Consider the following 19,354-nt stretch of genomic DNA (forward strand, 5'->3'; position numbering starts at 1 on the left):
TTGGTCAGGTCAGAGTTTTGGTTCACACGTGGTTTCATACAGGTTCCTGAACAGCCTAGGGTAACAAAACCTATTGACTTGCACATCCTCAGACAAAGCTCATAAAGAAAGTCACTGAGCTATCAACAGGAAAATGAAAGAATGACTTTTAATAAGACTGCACAGCCTACAGGTTAGTAAACCTCATAAAACAGTCACTAGTATAATTCACTCAAAATCCTGATCTACTTGTACTCCTAGCCAGTACTTTGCATGGAAAACAGTGTGCTTTTTTTTTTTCCAGTCATAAAATGGGAATTCCTAATCAGTACAGACAAAATCAGCAATTTTGACTTAGATGCAACCAATTAAATTAGCTCTGACATTTGTTGTTCATAATATGCATGAAATACTGAGCCTAATTTGATGCAATGTAATAGAATTCTAAGGACCTCAATCCTTATAAAACCAAACAAAACCTATTGCTTGATGCTTAGCAAGAGGTTTTACAATTATGACATTATTACATAATGGTTTCCAGAAGCACTTCTGTAGCTAAAGCTCTGCCTTGATTTTCATTGCAAAGTCTGTCTTTGAGGGATTTGTAAATCTGGTTATTTCAGTTCACCCTACACTGTAGCTTGGCACATATTATATGGGAGCACTTGCATAATGTAAGAATTTAGTACTCTATTTTGTTCCTCTTGTAGACCTAAAACTGTCCTGGACTTTGGCTGCATTCCTCCATTTACAGATCAACTGGGACACGGACTGCAAAAGAAATATGCAGGGCTTTTGTTGTCAAGGAATGCACAAGGCTCCCTGTACTTCACTTCTGATACTCGGCACCTCCTGTTATTTTGCCCCTAACAAGCCTCCGAATGTAACTATCGGCTGTATATAAACTCACTCCTCGTAAGAAACTATGTAATTAGCACTGTTTAGAAATAAAAAATCACAACTCATTTACACTTGTGGTTAAAACAAACACTTCTAGAAACCAGGAGGCCAGAGGTGAACAGGCAAGACACTGATACAGATCCCAGATGCCAAAAAATAAGTCAATACATCTACTTATTAAAGCTCATGCTCTTCTTTCAAGCGCATGACTTTGCTGCTTTAAATTATGTCCTGTTAAATGATACCCTTGTCATATGCTGGTGCTATCGTGCTGCTGGATGTCAGTGCTCGTGCAAAGTGTAACCCCAATTACAGGAGTGCTCAAAGTGATCTTGTGCTTAAGTATAAAATGGCACTATTCTAAAACTTCCTTAGTACTACATACGCATTCGTATCACAGAAATTGTCCTTCTCTTTCCCCCCAAACCATGTATAACTCATGTAATTGTTGCCAATTCTTTTTTTTTTTTAAACACTAATACCAACTCCTCCACAGTTTGCAGTTCTTCCATGTTACTGTAAAGGAATAAGAATGTAACATGGTTAAAAAAATATTTTAGCAAGAAGATGATCTTGGAAACTCCAATTTTGCTGTTGAGAACAGTTGTCTGAAGCTGCTTTGCCAGTCACAGAAGATGCAAAGTTAGACACAACTTGGAGTTTTTAAACTGCATTTTTGCTTGGGACTGTATATTTCAAGGTTCTATTTTTCTCAGATACTTGTCTTATTGTCTTCTTCTTCATAAGAGTAAAAATGTTTGTGGTTCCATTTGTGGTTTCCCCTCACGTTAAAAAAAGCTACTAGTAAACTTTTCAATGCTATTATTTTGGGCAAATGCAAAGTACTCTGTAACATGGGTGCAATTCAGCAACCACTCACTTTTCCACAGTGTGCTACTGACAACTGATAAACAGTATCTAGAATATTTGACTCCTTCAGTTTTTACTGAAGCCTGCAATAAATTACAGTTTCTAAAAGCATTTTTAAGTATTTTACCATTTTGACAGCCGACTCAATTATCACAAGTCAAGCAAAACTTTTTTCAAATTAGCTTTGGTTGTACATGCACATACATTATAATTCTGTTTCAGCTGAGTTAATGCTGCATAGTAAAAAATAAAGTAAAAGGTGCAACAAATATTTGTCTGAAGCATACTGTATCCTTTCTCAAAATTCAGAATAAAAGTGTCCTGCACTCTCAGGAGGAACTGTTTCTGTCATATAGCAGAAGCTATTAAAAGCTGTAACAGCCAAATATATGCGATAGAGACCTATTTGTTGCTATTTCATAGGAAAAACTTGTCTCTCTCCTGTTAATCATTCAAATCTGTGCTCTGCATGGTTTTATATCAGCTAATGTTACATTGAAGCAGGAACCAGCTTCTAGCACTTCCGTGCCTGACAGGAGGCAGGAGGCCTCTTAATGGAGGCTGCAACTTGCAACTACAAAAACATGAACTTGGCACTGAGCTCAGGGCATCTGTCAAGACTAGATCATAACATTGCAAGAACAAAGAGTTTAAAATGGGAATTTGTAATTGTCTTGGCTCAGATTACATGAAGAGCAAACCCCAGTGTCCCATTATCTCTATTATATGCACACACAAACACACAGAAGTCATTAGCATAACATGTGACAAAACAAAGATACCTTTTTCCCTGTTAAACCTACACTGTTGTACTGAGACCCAACTAAAAGTAGTAAGGCAAATACACTATCACCTGTAGTTGGAATACAAAATATTTTTCAACTCTAGGGGTTTTCAGGAAAACAAACCTGCTTCCAAATCAAGATTTCTTATTACCTATAAAAATTAAGAAGTGTAATCTCATTTTAAAATATCATTCTCTTTTTCAAGTAAAGAAACACACTGTGCTTTGGTGACTCAAAACCATTTTTCTAGGGTTCTGCTACTGTTAGTCCAGTATCATACAACTTTTTTTAACAGATGGTAACAGCTGATTTATTACTACTCACATAAGCATTTGCTCAACCAAGAACATAAGGACACACATTAAGAAAAATTTGTTAGTTAAACCCCTTTAAAGAAAACAGTCTGAAAAATGTGTTTAAAGAACAGAATATTTTCTAATAGTTGCTCCCCCAAAGTAAAATTAACTCCTAAGTTATTTTAGATAATATAATTAATCTGAAATGGTTTCACTCCATTAAAAACTGAAGACTATGTAAGGAATTTCCTTTGGCTTTCCCTACCTGACTGGCAGGTGTCTCTCCAATCACTGCCTCATAAGGAGGAGGCAGCTCAGCTGGATACAGCATTCCTGGGCTGTTGATGGTTACTTCATATAAAGCACTGAATGGAGAATGAGGAAAGTCCAAATGGAGACCTCTGCTTAAAAACACATACAAGAAAACTTAATTATTGAGAAATTGCACTGGTTTTCTTTGGTAAAATATTGCCTTCACCACAGTAATGTAAAGCATTTTCTGATTTCAAAACCAATATACTACCAAGAATTATAGGAAGAAATTTATGAGACAACCAAAAGGAAGCCACATTCACAGGGTATCTTTAAAAATTGTATTTCATTTTGGATGCCTGCCATCTCTGCCAGCCTATTCTGCAGTCATTAATGTCCTTCACTGCTCCACAATAATACATATCAACCGCAATGATTTCCTTAGAAAATTCAATCTCATATTCAACTTCAAGTGTATAATGTGAACTGTGAGAGGATTACCTATGAGTTGATCTCTGCTTTAAGTTCAGATATTGCTATCCTTGTCTTTAGCTAAGTTAATCACTTGTCTATTACAGCAGTGCTTTAACACAAATATTTCCAGGTGTATCCTAAGAAGTTTACAAAGAGAAAAAGAAGTGTGTAATCTCTATGGGAAAGAAGAACCTAATGTAAGTGAAGGACATTGATTGGCTTCATATTCGTTCAAAACGTTTCTCAGTCTGTAGCTCAGAACTCTGTGATGACTGTAACTTCAGGGAAGGAGAATCACCTCTGTGCCTCTATGACTGGTGTGCAGGTATACTCTGGTGGGTAGTAGGGTGGAGGTGGTATTGGTGGTATGAACTCATCAAAATCCAAGGTTTGATGCAGAATAGTTCCATGTGGGGTCATGCAGTCAGGATTGGTAGAATGTGGCCTCTGTGGCAGAAACTGAAAATGAACAGGTTAAATTCCTTCAGATCACACCAGTAACAAAAATTTTAATAAAAGGTCAGTATTAGCAACCCTAACCAATACCAGTCAATCTTGGGATGCAGAACACAGACATTTGAAATTAAATAGCTTTTCAAGAAATGCTTCTACCTTGTAATACAATTTTATTATAGAACTACATATTTAGCTGTATTTGAATAACTTATGAACAACAGATGAAAGTACCCAAATAACTATTTGCATGTTTTTGTTTCCAGTCTGAAATGAGAAAAAAGACCAACCCCACCCCTCCAGAAAACGCAAATAAAACAAACCAGAAACAGACTACCGTGCATTCATTAAATTTTGAATAAATATCATACCTATTTTTTGCTTCCAAGAAAAGGTGAATTTGTAACTATTCTTTATTATTCTTGTAAAATAAAATATCCTTAATAGCCATTTATGGTTTGGTGACACAGATGCTGCACACTTAAATGTAGCATAAAGGTTTGAAACACTGGTATGAAAGAAACATTCATTCTGTATAAACATGTCAAAACCAAAAAGAAATCAACCAAATGAATAATAAAAAATAACACTGAGAACTACTGTCAACAGTTGTGACAGAACTGATCAGCTTCTAGCATAGCAGTGATAACAAGAAGTCATGCTGGTACCTTTGATACCGAAAACAGTGTAATTAAACAGGCCTTCTAGCAAAGGCTTCACCTACTTCTAGATCAAATATGGACCATTCCACAGACTGTAGGGAACCTTGACCTGGCTTTATATGGTTCCCATGGATAAAAGACAATCCAAAAGCACAGAAGAATTGTCTCTTCCCGAGGCAAGCTTCTGCTGTCATAACACTTTTCTCGGATCTGCAGATGACTTGGTCCTGCCTTTTCCAACAAATGAGCCAAGAACATTTTATGAAGGCATGTTCTTCACAGGAGAATATGTGTCTTAAATAAAGAACCACCTCTGCAGAATATGTTGAATCTTTTATCTTACAGCCAATCAATGACTTTCACCCATTGCAATCTACTGATGGTATAGGAATATGAGACATGACATCAACCTGATTTACTCATTGCTACAAGAATGGTCTGATGCTCCTACGCATCCTCTCTCACACAAGATGTGATGCTGTTATTCTGAATGCTATCAGACATTCCTACAGGTTTGTCTTACAGAATAAACCTACATTTTTGCAATTATTTGGTCTAAATTCAGCTGATCTTTAAACAGCCATTTCCCAAACTACAATGTTACATTAACTGTCAGACACCAAACTACTGCTCAAAGTGACGTAATCATCAGCAATTATCAGTTTGCTACCACCTCAAATACAGTGAAGAATTTTTAGGAAAAAAGAAAGCAAGACAAAGTTCAACTTAGTGACCTGAAAAATGTATTAAAATTTCTCACAATTAAGACAAATACTTGTATACTCTGGACTCACATTACCCTACTTGATTCCACCAAATTTAGGATTACACTAACTTTTCTAGTTGATAATTTGAGTACTTTTTACAGTCTGGAAACAAAACTATTTTATTTTATAACTTTACCTTCTCCCAGACTATTTCCATATGCTGCCATGGAACCCAAGCTTTGATTTGCACCAGAGAACATGTAGCTCCATCCCTTCAACTCCCTGGAGCTTGTTTCATTCAGCCCTATATAGGAAGTGACACTCTTCACGCCCCTCAGAACAAGGCAGTTAAACACAGAGCACTTTCACAGCGAGTGGACTCTCAAGTGTATATTTTGTGATATGTAACAGAAGTGAAAGGTTTCACACAGGGTAGAAGAGGCTGTGGTTCAAGAAGGAAAAGACCTAATGTTTAGATGCAGTTCAGTTTAACAGAAGAATCATTTGTATCCCTCTCAAGAACCTTTACTGTGAATACAAATCATGGCAACAAACTTTGTGTGACCAACGCTGAGAATGAGTGGCAAAATGGACATGAAAAATGCACATTTTTGGGTGTGTGTGTTTATAAACAACACTTTACCTGTGTGATATCATCCTGCTGGAAGGCACAAAAATTAAATTGAAAAAGGCTGTAAGAGGGTGACTAGCAGGAAATGAAACAATAGCAAATATAAGGGATTATCACAAAGAACAGACATCCTTGAGAAAACAATCAGAAAGCTATAAAGTGGGAATTAAATAATATCTTATTCCATACTCGTCTATCTACTAATCTCCACTAGCCTGCAAAAGTTTATTTTTTCTAGAGTAAAATGTATTTTAAAAATCTTTAAGGGTTAGTTTCTAATGGTGAAGGCTGGCAGGGGCTCAGCAAAGACTAAATACAAATTCCATAGGTAAGAAAAAGACAGGGTAAGCAAACACAAACAGCTGACAAAGCTGGACTAGATGGAGGAACACTGACAAATGCTTTTACAAGGAAACAGGCTTTAAAAAAAAATATTAAAAAATGAGAAGACAGTTATTACTAAATAATCAGTCTCAAAATGTTGATGTCAAGTAGGACAGACAGTAAGAACTGCCAAACCAAAACTGGGGTGGTTTGATTGGTCACAAGTATAAACAAGATCAAGCTGCATTCAATGTCATTTCAAATGCTACAGCTCCCACTACAGAACCGCTCACAAAGCAGGTCTCTAGCCAGGCTCTGGGCATTGAACCAGCCACTGCAGAAGCAATGGGCAGAAAACAGTTGCAGACAAGGGTATGCAGGAAATCTCAAACACTCAACCATTTCTGTTGACCACCTGTAGCTACCGGATGCTGGGAGCTTTCAGAAATCTGATGGGCAATGAAATACACATCTAGAATTTACATCCTTTTAAGAACCAACAATACGCTGGAAGCTTGGCACTCCAACTGTTATACACATGCAGCTTTTTTCTCATCCTTGGACTAAAGATGGCCTTACTTTAGTCTTTGGAACACGCCTGATACCTAATAAGCATTATACATAGATTCATACAGGTGCTAAATGGATGTACAACATGGTGCACATATTGCAGAGGGTTAATTTTGTGTTTAAATGGGGCATGCCTATCTTCAACAGTTAACAGCCTGATTTAAGCAGTCCTTTATTTCATATCGAGGACTACTTAATTTGTTACTTCAAGTTATAAGGGAAGGATAAAACACGTTATCTGAATGGAGAAGGGCAAACTAGGAAGCTGTACAATGCTGTGGTTGTGTACCCACTTTCTGGACATGAACTCATGTCCTGGTTTGAGCCAGGATTAAGCCCCTACATGGGGGGTCACAGATCTCCCTGTTGTGCCTGAGCTGGCAGAGTAAAGATGTGACCTTGAAAAGCCAGCAGTTAGGAAAATATTCCACCGTTTGTATCATTCCTAGCTGGAACACTCTGCTACTAGTTAAAAGAAAGCTTACTGAAGGAAAAAAAGTCAGTAAAAGGAAAAGTGGCTTCATCCTGGCTCAAACCAGGACAAGTCTATACAGGGGTTAGCCATGGCACCAGCAGCAAGTTGTCAGCAAGAAGGGAATTAGAAACACAAATGCTAGAAGCACGTCACTTCCAGTGGGAGCAGAAGAATTTCAGATTCCTGGAAATACAGTTATGGTCAAGGGTCCATGTGCCACAGTACTGAGAACTCCACACAGCCAGTGATGTAGGGCGGGACACCAGTGACACCAGCAAGATTAGAACCTGTAGCAAGACACATTTACTGTCACCTCCCAGTGAAGATGACAGAGCTTTGCAGAGTAACAGAACTCTTTCTACAGATTTTAGCTCTTCAAGGTGAAGGAAACACCATTAGATAGATATGAATAAGATCATAAAACTCACTTTCTTTTTTTATTGTCCAAATTTCTGGCTCTTCACTGAGAGGTTGTCTAGAAGCTGAATGATTGGAGTTTATTATTTATATTCTGAATATTTTTAGTATATTGAAGTAAAAGCTGTCTCAATGAAAGAACTGAAGAAACAGCAGATAAGGCCTGGTAACAGAACTCCCTAATGAAACAGTTACCCAGTGCAATGCAATGTGGCAAGTCCTTCAACCTGAGAAAGTAAAAACTCCTCATCAGTATTTCCAGGTATCCCCACTAAACATCAACAAAGACATCCACTATTCTACATATTCCACAGTTGATCAGCACTACTGACTCCAGATAAAAACCAGGGCTGGGATTCACTGCTTAGCAACTATGACATATCTAATCCAGTAACTGCCATATATCAGTAAGTGGTGACTGCTTGAAGGAAATCTTATCTAGAGTATTTCCCATATCTGCATGTAATTACCTCTGCCCTCCATGTCCCATTTAATATATTTACTATATAACTTTGAAATTAGTCCTTTGGAGACTCCATGATTTGTTAGCCTCATTTCAGTTTCTAGATGTCATTTATAAACATATTTTAACTCTTGGGAATGGGAAATAAAAAAAAATATTAATTGCATATAATTATATATTGGCATGTTGTCTATAGTAAAAGCTCTCTGCAATATCTTTGGGTCTATAATTCTCTCTTTAATTAACTGTCCTCCTCCTGGAGAGGTTGCTTTTTTCCTTTTCTGAAACACAGGAATCAATACCTCCCGAAGGATAATCTACATACTAATTGTCTGCAAGACCAGAAGAATCATGGCTGACTCTTCTAATTTGTGTCTGGCATTAAAGAGAAATTGTAACACAAAAGATATTTTTATAAGAAAAACAGAGATTTATGTTCTCCTGCTCCATTGTTTCCAGTTGCTGTTCCTATAACCATCACAAGCCATTAGGTCTGTAGTCACAGAGGGACTGGTCTGTGACAATACATCTTTCTTGAAGTATGGACAGTATTTTCAAAAAGTCTTAAGCAATAAACATTCTTATTCCACCAATAAAATGTGAAATGGAAAACAGTACATTTTCTTAAAATGTCATAAGCTTTCCTACACTAAAGGTTGCTGGTTTACCTTTTTATTTGCGGTGGAGCTGAGGGGAATATTTATGTAACCACATTTACATTTAGGATGTGCATCACTCAATGCACACTTCCAAGACAACTTTCATCTGGCCTTTACAGTCCCTTTAAGTGAGCTTTGTGCCAAAAGTGGTAATATTTAGGGTTTTTTTATATTTAGGTTAGATAATAAAAATTATGTAATAAGATCAGTTCTCACTTAATTTGAAGTTCCATCCTGAAGGCGGGGGATTACTAGTATTTCACCAGGGTAAGGGGTTAAACAATGCCAGCAAGATACTGTCCTCAAACAGAGGTGCTTTATTTGAGGTGTTTGAGTAGAAATATTAACTCTAGCCTATTAAATTAATGACATGCTGAATTACCATTATGGATGATGACAAATGTAATTAAATGTTGAGCTCGCATGTGTCATCACTACCTTAATTCCTTTACAAAATAACAGATTGTTTAGGTATCACATAACATGAAAAACACTTGCTAGCAGTGTTGGTGTTAACATCAGAATACACTGAATGATACCAGTGCCAGTACTTCTAGGATCTGTACTGGGTAAGGATGTGTATAAAGGTATTTGGAGTGAAGGAAGGACTGGTATAGCTGTACTTCAGGCTTTAACTCGGCCACAAGTAGGGGCAACTTCTTGTATTTCTTTGTTCAATTCAGGCAGCTACCTTTTCAAGAAAACAGTGTGAATTTTGCAGTAGCCATTCTTTAGACAAGATGAAAACTGAATCTGCCTTAGGCAAAAAGTGAAATATCCTTGAAGTGACAGCTTGGTTATTAAGAGATGCTTCTTCACATTCCAGAACAGTGATAGAATCTGATATCATTCACATGTATCTGCTGGAGGGGAGCGTACACAGAAAGAACAATTTTGGGAAGCTCTGTAAGCGAGTGCAGCCCTGCACTGTCTAAGGTAGTGAAACACACATCAGATGCTATTTCAGTCTTTAACTATGGTACCACTTACTCCAGCAGCTTTAGTACAATAGGTAGATTGCTTTTCCTAAGCAATTTTGTTTCCTTAACAGGATAAGAAAGGTAAAAGTGAGGTGGAAAATTTGGGGTAATTTCTGAAACAGTCAATTCAAAGGAGGAACAATGTAGGAAAATATGTTTCTGTGTCCCATACAAGAATACAAAAGTAAAAACTAAAGGAAACAAATATATAACTCAATAAAAATAGTTTGCAATATTTGGCAGTATTTTTTCCTTAATGTTTGACATCATCTGACATTTCCAAAAATTCACCATTCTAACTGATTTCTGAGACAAGAACACTAACACCGTGCATGAATCACAAAAGTTTTGAACCTAATAATGTCTGAGGAGGTTGTTTCCTACTGCATAATGCCTTTGCTGGCTATGAATTATATTTCCATGCCTCCTCTTCCTACAGGAGAGCTTATGTAGCTCTTGAATACTGGAAGAAGAGAGTAAAAGAATTGGCACAATAATTAAAACTTTTTCATCTAAGAGGGGTGATAACTCTTGCTGCTTCTATCTTAAACTTCTGAATGGTACAGCCCTGCTAAGAGAAGATGCTGCATACCTCAGTGAAGAGTAAAAGTCACAAATCAAGCATTAAAAAGCAAGAAAAAAGGAAGCAAATCAGACTTCCAAGTACAGAAGAGAAAAAGGAAACTGCAGATCATGGGACAATGGACTGAAAATATTGGAGGAAAAAGAAATCTTCAGGCCAGAGTTCAGCTGGTCTAAGTCAGCGTAGCCCCAGGGAAGTTACACTCACTTAGGCCTGGTAGGAATCTGGCTCAGCAACCTGAAAAAAGAAAGGGAAAAACTTAAGGATAAACAAGACAAGACTGGAGTCAAGCAGAAAGATAGATATAACTCCCTTCTGCTGTGGAGAGAGAAGAATTCTTGTCAGTAAAGCTGAAAGGGTAGAAGAACTGAAAGGGTGGAAGCTAAAAGTACTGAAAGGAAGAAGCTGAAAGGGTAGAAGAAACAACTAAGAAGGAAGACAAAAAGCTGGAAGCACAAAGCATAGGAAGCAAAAAGAAACTGATAAAATAGCAGCAGCATCAGGTGGTAAAGAAAGAATTTTAGGGAAGAAGAATGAAGTGACAGAGAAAAAAATTACATGCTTTTAAGGTATTTGACTTCCTGTTGAGATTACTGCTTCTTGCACATGGTAATCAGAAGCACTTTAATATCATTCTTGGTTTATTGTCATGTATACATTTTTATTCCTCTTACACTGCAAAATACCATAAAATTAAGTGTAGGTTAAGATTCCTGGAATATATATGGTTATGCTTCTGGATCACACTAGACAGATAGATCCTCCCAGGTGTGATGATCACTTCATTTCCCTGTCTTCACTGTAAGGTGAAAAAGATCTTTAGTCAATTTGTATTACTGGGGAGGGGGCAGTGTATGAAAATAATACCTACAGTAGGAAAAAAAATCCTTTAACATCTAAAATAAGATGTGTCATCAGCTAAAATAATTATCGCTGTCAATTCAGTTTGACATACAGAGGATATTAAATCAGCACTGTTTCCAAGCCTCTACAAGCATGCATAATATGAATACACAGAGTGCTACAAGAAAAACTGCATTTATATTCCATTTGTATGCATTAGGTAGACATTCATGCCTAACATTATATCTGCCACTAGGCGAAGTAATCACCAGACCACAGACTGGAGATATTCTTTAACTGAGTTTGTAACCCAGTGTCTGGAACATTTGTCTAGAAAGGACAGCCTTATCTCTGTAATTTGTGCATCAAATCAATATCCATGGCAGCTAGTGTATAAGGGGTTTGTAATTATGTGTTTTTAAATCAACCACACGGCTGCGTGGCAGGTTATACAACATTTCTTTCTTGGATGAATGATTTGCAGCTAACTTCCTGGGCCAGCGTTCTGTCTATGCAAACTTCTAAAATACAAATGATTTACAAATGACTGGTATCAGGTTTGTGACCTTGCCCTCTTATTAAACAGAGGACGATTTCCTAGAGTAGCCAGTAACAGTGCTGGGTTAGATACAGAACAAAATATAAAGGATTTGAAATTTTTCTTTTTTGTTTCAACATTACCTTGAATCCTCAAAAATCACAGTGCTCTTTTGGGATAGGGAAGCTGTTTTCATCCAACCCAAACAAGACCGTATCCTGTGACGTGGCTGCCACTGCAGAAGACTAATGATTCTTTTTCCCTCTTATTTTAAACACAAGTGCTACACTGAAGCTGAACACGCTCTCCTTATGAAAACACTGTTGTTGGCACAGGGCTGTGAAAGGTTACAGTTCTGAGCTCATAGTTCTCACACCAGTAAAGTAGTGCAAAATAGTCTCTCAAAGGTAATTGCTCTGGGTAGTGTGGAAAATGAAGACAGCAAACATGTAATGACAGAAAATGTAATGTGCGTGTATAACTGAACCTCATTAATAACCTTCTTAACAAAAATAACATGCTCCCAATTGCAAAATTTTGATTGTAACTTTCTATGTAAACATTTTAAACACAGCAGCTATTGGTACTGTGTACATCTGTAGGTTGTATTTATATAGACGTACACAGATAAAACCCACTCATGTTCACACATATCTAACACTACACATAAGACACACGAATAGGCTTAAATTTATAAGCAAAGAGTAAGCACAATTGAGTACACATGGATAAGGACAAAGTGTTACGTTGGACAATATCCTGTGCTGTCACTGAAACATACTCACCATTTGCAGAAGATCAGAAGAAACCATCTGCATGCAACACATTGCTGTTGCCAAAGCACAGACAATGGTGGAGATGATATTGAGAGCGCACACACTGAACAACAGGTCCTGTGGAAACACATGCATCAGAATATCATCTCTGATCTCAGGGATATGAAGGAAAGGAAACATTTTTAGCAATTTCTTAAAAACCACTGTCAACTGCTATAGATTGATACGGTTTCAACTGTGTAGAACTCATTCAGCTTGTAATAATTTCTTTAAAACAGTCTGCAAAGGGAACAATTACAGAAACAAGTATCTTCCCAACTTCTCACAACACATTTTGCATTAGAGATTTCTTCAGAAATGTTTTACAGTTCCCTGAAAGAAAAGACCACGAAAAGACTGCTTTCACAGTGGACTCCAAGGAACAGACTTATGTTTAAAACAAATACAAACAGAAATTTCATTGCTTTCAGCAGTTGAAACCTACAACTTAGGGTTGTGGTGTTATAAAATCAGTGGAAACTCTAGTATGAAATGGATAATTTTATCCTGTCTCAGATACTCTATACCGCTGCAACATTTTAAGTATGAGAGAAAAGCAGTGACTACATCCAGACATTTCACCTTCTGCTGATGGAGTAAGTGCATATGGCCACATTGTTTTTAAAAAAATCACAAACATTTAAAATAGAACATAAAGTTATTTCTGCTTACTAAGTAGAATAAAATAAACTTTTGAATTAAAAAGGAAACATTTTTGCACCAATAGTATAATTAAATAAAAGCATGAAACTTCTAATCACAGGGCTTACCTTCCCAACAGCCAGTGAAAAGGAACATTGATTTAGCACTATGGCAACATTTCAAAACTAACTACAATCCTTCTGCAGCAATTGTGTATCTGTTGTATTGGTGACATTATGTGGCTCAGTTAGTGTTCTTTCTGAACATCCAGGAAAAGTATTTGAGAAAAAGTATCACAGAAAGAATGGATGAAAAATATAATTAAAATAGTTAATAAACTACAAGTAAAAACACTGACTGTGTAAAGAACATTCTGTAGGATCTAAGCTTTATTTCAGTCACTGCCAGTGCATAAAAGAACTTCCATGCTATAAATCAATGCACTGCTTGTTTTTTTTCCATCAGTACTGAAAAAATAATAGAAAGGCACAGAGTTACTCCTGCCACTGTAATTGCATGCTCCTCAGGTGACCTTCATTTGAAGATGGAAATGCCAGCCATGGGAATCAGACAGATATTAAATGGGTCATTTAATAGCTTACACTGAGCCAGATTTGCTCTTGCTGATCTGGTCAGTAGTTTTCTGCCTTCTTGGTCAGCCCCTCAGCCAGGGGAATAATGAATCAATAGCACGAACAGCAAAACACCTGAAGGGGCAATCTCTAACTCACATACAGCAGGTGATACAGAGACACATCAAATACAAAGTCATACAGACCCACCTGGAACATTCAAATGAAGGCAAACAGGCAAGTAAAGATCCAATTAATTAGCAATGCCACAAAAAGAGATCGAGACCCTGTGTGTTGTGCTTTCCATACATAAACCTACAGAACACCAAGGGAGACAGTAGATCTAGGGTAGAAATAGGACTATTTTCTAGCAATATGAAACTTCACTGCTTAGTAAAGCTATTTAGAATCAAAATATTTAGCTAATCATATAACTTGCTATCATTTATGCTAAATAATAAAATCTACATCAAAGTTGTCAATTAGGATCCAAAGAGTCATTAAGACCCTCATACAACTTACATGCCTCAGAATAGGCTTGCCTGTGTCTCTATCACTCTATGATGTATTCCTAAAGATCCCATAGCTTTATCCCACTATTCCAATGTTTCTCTTTTACAAGTAGTGTCTTCTTTTTGCTTATCCCACAGTTGAAAACCATTGTTCCTTTTTTTTCCATAGCTTCTGAGAACATGCTATTACACATCAGACTTTTGCACATTTAAACTCTATTATCATGGTTTAAGTCTTTTCCACCCTTATTGGATGACATATTAACCCCATTCCCTCCAATCCTCAACTGAGACCAATTTCCTGGGCCTCTGATAGTTTTCATTAATATAACTTGGTTCACCTCAAGCTGGTCCACATTTTTCCTCAAATGCAGATTCCTAAAACTGGGCAAACCCAAGGCCCTACAAATGTTGACTACAGCCTATTATTTATTGTGCTTTACAAGGTATACTCATCCTTACACATTCTGCAGTCATGACTTAAGATTTTTGCAACAGTATATTACTGATGTATCTTTTGTCTAATAAAGCCCTAGATCCTTTCCTGCAGAATTACTACCCTCTTAATACTGCTAGTAGATACGTACAGAAGAAACATCATAAAAACAAAATTATTTTTATTAGAGAAAAGCCAAAAATAAACCTCCTTCTCAATTACACTTATGTCACGTCTATAAAAAATAAGGAATAAGTCAAACTAATTTCATAGAACACGGATAGAGAGAAAAAGGATATTTTTTCTTCCAATTCCTGTCTCCCACACCCTAAAATACAGACTAAAACCAAGCAATGCTTTTCATTTTTAGGGTTTTTTCCTTCCTTCTATCAGTAATTCTAGAAAACCTATCCAGACAGTGTCAAACCAGTTGCTTTCATTTTTACTCACTGCTGACTATTGTGAAACAACAAAGTTGACCCTGCAAGTACCCTGAGCTGCAGTAGTGTCTGAGACTGAACACTCACAATGCTCACAACTGCTTTGCCATAGTCTGAGGTTGTCCCCTTGCCACACACGAGCAACTCCCTTTGCCATTCAGCATTACAGTCATTATGCAGGGCAGGGATTACTGTCCACAGAAACATTGGTCTTCCTTCCAGGCTAAGCATGCAACAGTTACAGTATTGTTCCCAGTGCAATCTTTTTCAAGGTAAAGATACAAGTAGGATGTTTCAAATGTAGCGATGCAGAATTTTTATGTATTTCATGAAGATCACCAAAGAGCAGACATTTATCAGCCAAAAATGTAACAAAACAGCAAAGCTAAACAGATTTGAAAAATATGTTAAGTTTAAATTTTTAACAGTGAAGGTAATAACTGAGCAATGATGGTGGGCATTTCATAACGCAAGGCCACTTCATTATTTATTTTCCTAAAGTCTCTTTCAACTCGAACAGGAATCAACCCACAAACCAACAACTAACCCTTCTCTGCCTCTCCTCCTCCACACCCCCAAACATTGATCAACCTCAGGCAATTTACCATTTTCAGGCAATTTCTTCCCTATGCCCCACAGAACAAGCAATTAGGTAATTCATAGGATACTCATTTATTCTATACACATTTACTACACATAGCAAGTGAGTAAGCACAGGCTTTCAAGATCTAAACCCCTCCAGGGCCAAACACGCTACCAGAAACAGTGTCGACGATGCAGATTCCAGCTGGAACCGGACAACAATTCAGATGTCTTTTAGGAAATGTCTGTGAAAAAGCAGTAACCATGACGGGGACAAACTTAACTATTCACAGCACCTGGCCACAGACAACTATATTTATAATGGTCTATAGGAGTAGGAAATCTGTATTAAACACAAAAGCAAGGAGTTTTAATGGCAGATTTTTAGTTGGTATCTAGAAGAACTACACTGATCAGGAAACACAACACATTAATCTGGAATGGTGTGAAATAGAAGTCTTTGCTTTTTACAAATGGCTGAACCAATTTTCTCTTTCACAGTATTTCTCAGGGTAGCTGTATCTTTTAGGAGAAAATCTGATTCTTCAGAATGTTTATATGATAATTAATGCTCTGATAGGTATAATGTACTATGTAGAATTATTCTTCTGCACTTACACATGCCCCAAAGCTGGCAGTTTTCTTGCCACACTAACTTATTAATTGCTGAAGACACAAATGCCTTCAAGAGTGGAAGCAGCTGTCAGAATTGCTTGGAAACAAGCCTAGAACAATTCAGATACAGGCTCAGAGGAATTAGATGGAATTGTGAGCTGCTTCTCTTTGGCCAGTTGATTTTCCCATGTAGGTCCCTTGGCAAATCTCTAAAGCTGAATTTGAATTGAATACTGATTTAATGGTTGTAGCATTCCATTTTTATTACAGATTAACGATTTCCAAATTAATTGTGTAATTACCTAAATAACCCTTTATCACTTTTTTCTCCCCTAATAACAAACACTTTTGACTTACAACATGGTCGCACAAAGGATACTTGTCCATTTTCAAATAAAAGTAACAGGGAACCGTTCGCCAACTTCTCATTCAGAGACAAAAAACCAAACCAAAACAAAACAAAAAAATCCAGAGACTAAAACAGGAAATCAAAGTAGAAATTCAGTTATATAGACAACATATTTGCCTCTCAGTTGAATGCTACTAAATTGTCTGGACCTATATCCACCACTTATTAAAAAACTCTGCTCCCATATCTTTACCTCTCTCCCATATCCCTCACCCATTTGCAATTCACTGGTGAAGGTAAGTTAGTGCCAGGAATTTTTGTGATTGTTGAGTGACTGAAAGCAAGGGAAGAAACACTGGCCAAAGTTACTGTCTTTCAAATTTTATCAAAATTAAGATTACCAGCAGGTAATATTTAAGGTAAATTACAAAAAATGAAATGAAACCAAATCACACTCAACACTGCTACACATCATCCATTTCTTTTTTGCTGCAGTCTTAGGAAGAGACAACCTCTATTTTCTAGAGCACCACATTTCTGAGAGGTAACTACATAAAAATTCACATTCTCTAAATCTAAAACTATGCCCCAAAGCCTATAGAACACATTAAAATAGAAGCTGTATTACCAAAACTGAGTGTTTTTAAAAATCTGAATGTTTAATTGAACCATTTTTAATATTTTGTATTAAAATATAGTTTTGATATTAGGGCAAAATTAACTGAAAATGTGATATGAAAAAAATACAGTAATACACTGGCAAAGCTGTTTGTCCTATAAATTCATTTTCCTTGCTTTCCATCAAACTGCTGGGTGATAAGGTGGTCAGATGGTATTAAACTGGAATGGGGAAAAAATGGAGATTGATTTATCACTTTGATAAATCAACTACAGAAACAAACATTTAACAAAGCAATTTAAAACAGCTGTTAGCACATGCAATTACCTGACAGAAGCAAATAAAATCTCTGGAAGGAGACAGAATCTAAACTGAGAAATTACAATGGCCTGAGCCCCCCCATTAGTGATGGGAGAGGTGGCAGAACTGGGTCCTTTAAAACCAAAGAACACTCACTGCAGATTTTGCCCTTCAAAATGTAGTGTCTCCTATCACAGCAAATATAAAGTAAAACTAGAATATTATCAATTTGCTCTAATGGTGAGCTGTACCTATAGAGTTCCTTCATCTTAGAAACAAAGTTACAACTGTATTTCTCTCTACCATCAGTTGCCTTCCAGAACCAGCTGTAGAAAAGCCATATTAGTCAACCACAGCTGAAATCCAGCTGTAATGCATGTAATAATACACACATTCAACATCAGCAGCAAAAACTCGATGTTGTCTCATGCCTGGAAGGGAAGTAACACAGGACTGACAGAAGCCTGTATATGAAACTAGGCAGTAAGGTGAAGTCCTAAAGAGCTTTGCTTCCATATATGTTGTATCTCCAAACACATAGCTATGACAAACCAGTAAGTATCAATAACCTTTGAAATGAGTGTGTTTCATCTTGTTTGTACACACTTTATTAATCATAAAGCATATGTGATGTCCATAAAACACAAAGTAAAAAACCAGAAAGTTTCTCTCCAACTTCCTTTCAATACGTTCATAAGGGCCTGAAACGAAGCTAAGTTACAACGATCACATCAAAGGACTTTAGCATAAGCCAAATAAAATTATATGCTTCAGGATATATATATATATATTTGGGCAAAAAACACTGATGGCCTTGCATAATCACTCTCCTTTTACCAAATTATTGCACAAGCTGATTCCCTTTACATACCCACTAAATACACATTAGAATTCAAGTAAGCCGAAGTACAAGAAGAATCTCTGGACACCTTCACAACTCAACTGAAATGCAGACTTTGGTAAATATTTAATCATTCCCTTGCCTCTTCATATCATAGGAATGAACTGTACTGTCAATTAAGTTACATGCATGAACATCAAACTAGGGAATTTAACATTCAATACAGACACATACCACAGAGATGGAGCACTACTTTGACAAAATATTCATTCTTTCTGTCAAATGTTATATAGAAAATTATCCAGCTCTGCTGCTTACATCAAACTGAGAAACTCTATTTAAACCAATGTTACTCTAGACGGAAACTGATCCATGCTTCTTGTCCCCACTTCCTTCTCCACATTATAACAACATAATTATTTTTTTTTGGTGAAAAATATTACTTATGTTCATATTAAGAAAAAAAATTACACAGCACAACCCAGTACTTCCTAAGAGTTCTAGCCTGTGCAACAATATTGAACCAGCCACCCCCTTTGTAACACACATTTTGCTGGGTTAATAGATTGTTTTCCTGGGGAAACGCAAGGTTGATAGTCTGTGAGGCTCTCAAGACTTTGCACTTTTGAGAGCTCAGTCAATATGGAGGAACAGGAGTAAAATAAGGATGCTGATGTGCAAAAAGAACACTCTGTAACCAGTAGCCCTGAACACACGGATCCAAACATCCACACTGATCAAGGGCTAAGACCAGCTTCACTTCTGCTATT

General features: G+C 36.9%; 1 protein-coding gene across 1 annotated transcript in view; it reads right to left on the minus strand.

Annotated features, from left to right (window-relative positions):
• FAM189A1 (family with sequence similarity 189, member A1) overlaps nt 1–19,354 on the minus strand; it is a 91,873-nt gene that overhangs the window by 12,438 nt on the left and 60,081 nt on the right. Inside the window, exons 6-8 of the mRNA XM_009994522.1 lie at nt 12,647–12,754; nt 3,855–4,015; nt 3,096–3,231 (exon numbers count right to left, since the gene is read on the minus strand). Of these exons, the coding sequence (XP_009992824.1) occupies nt 3,096–3,231; nt 3,855–4,015; nt 12,647–12,754 (405 nt within the window). The remainder of the gene's footprint in view (nt 1–3,095; nt 3,232–3,854; nt 4,016–12,646; nt 12,755–19,354) is intronic.

This window comes from Chaetura pelagica, unplaced genomic scaffold (assembly GCF_000747805.2).
Source record: "Chaetura pelagica isolate M959 unplaced genomic scaffold, ChaPel_1.0 scaffold222, whole genome shotgun sequence".
In the NCBI taxonomy this organism is placed as follows: Eukaryota; Metazoa; Chordata; class Aves; order Apodiformes; family Apodidae; genus Chaetura; species Chaetura pelagica.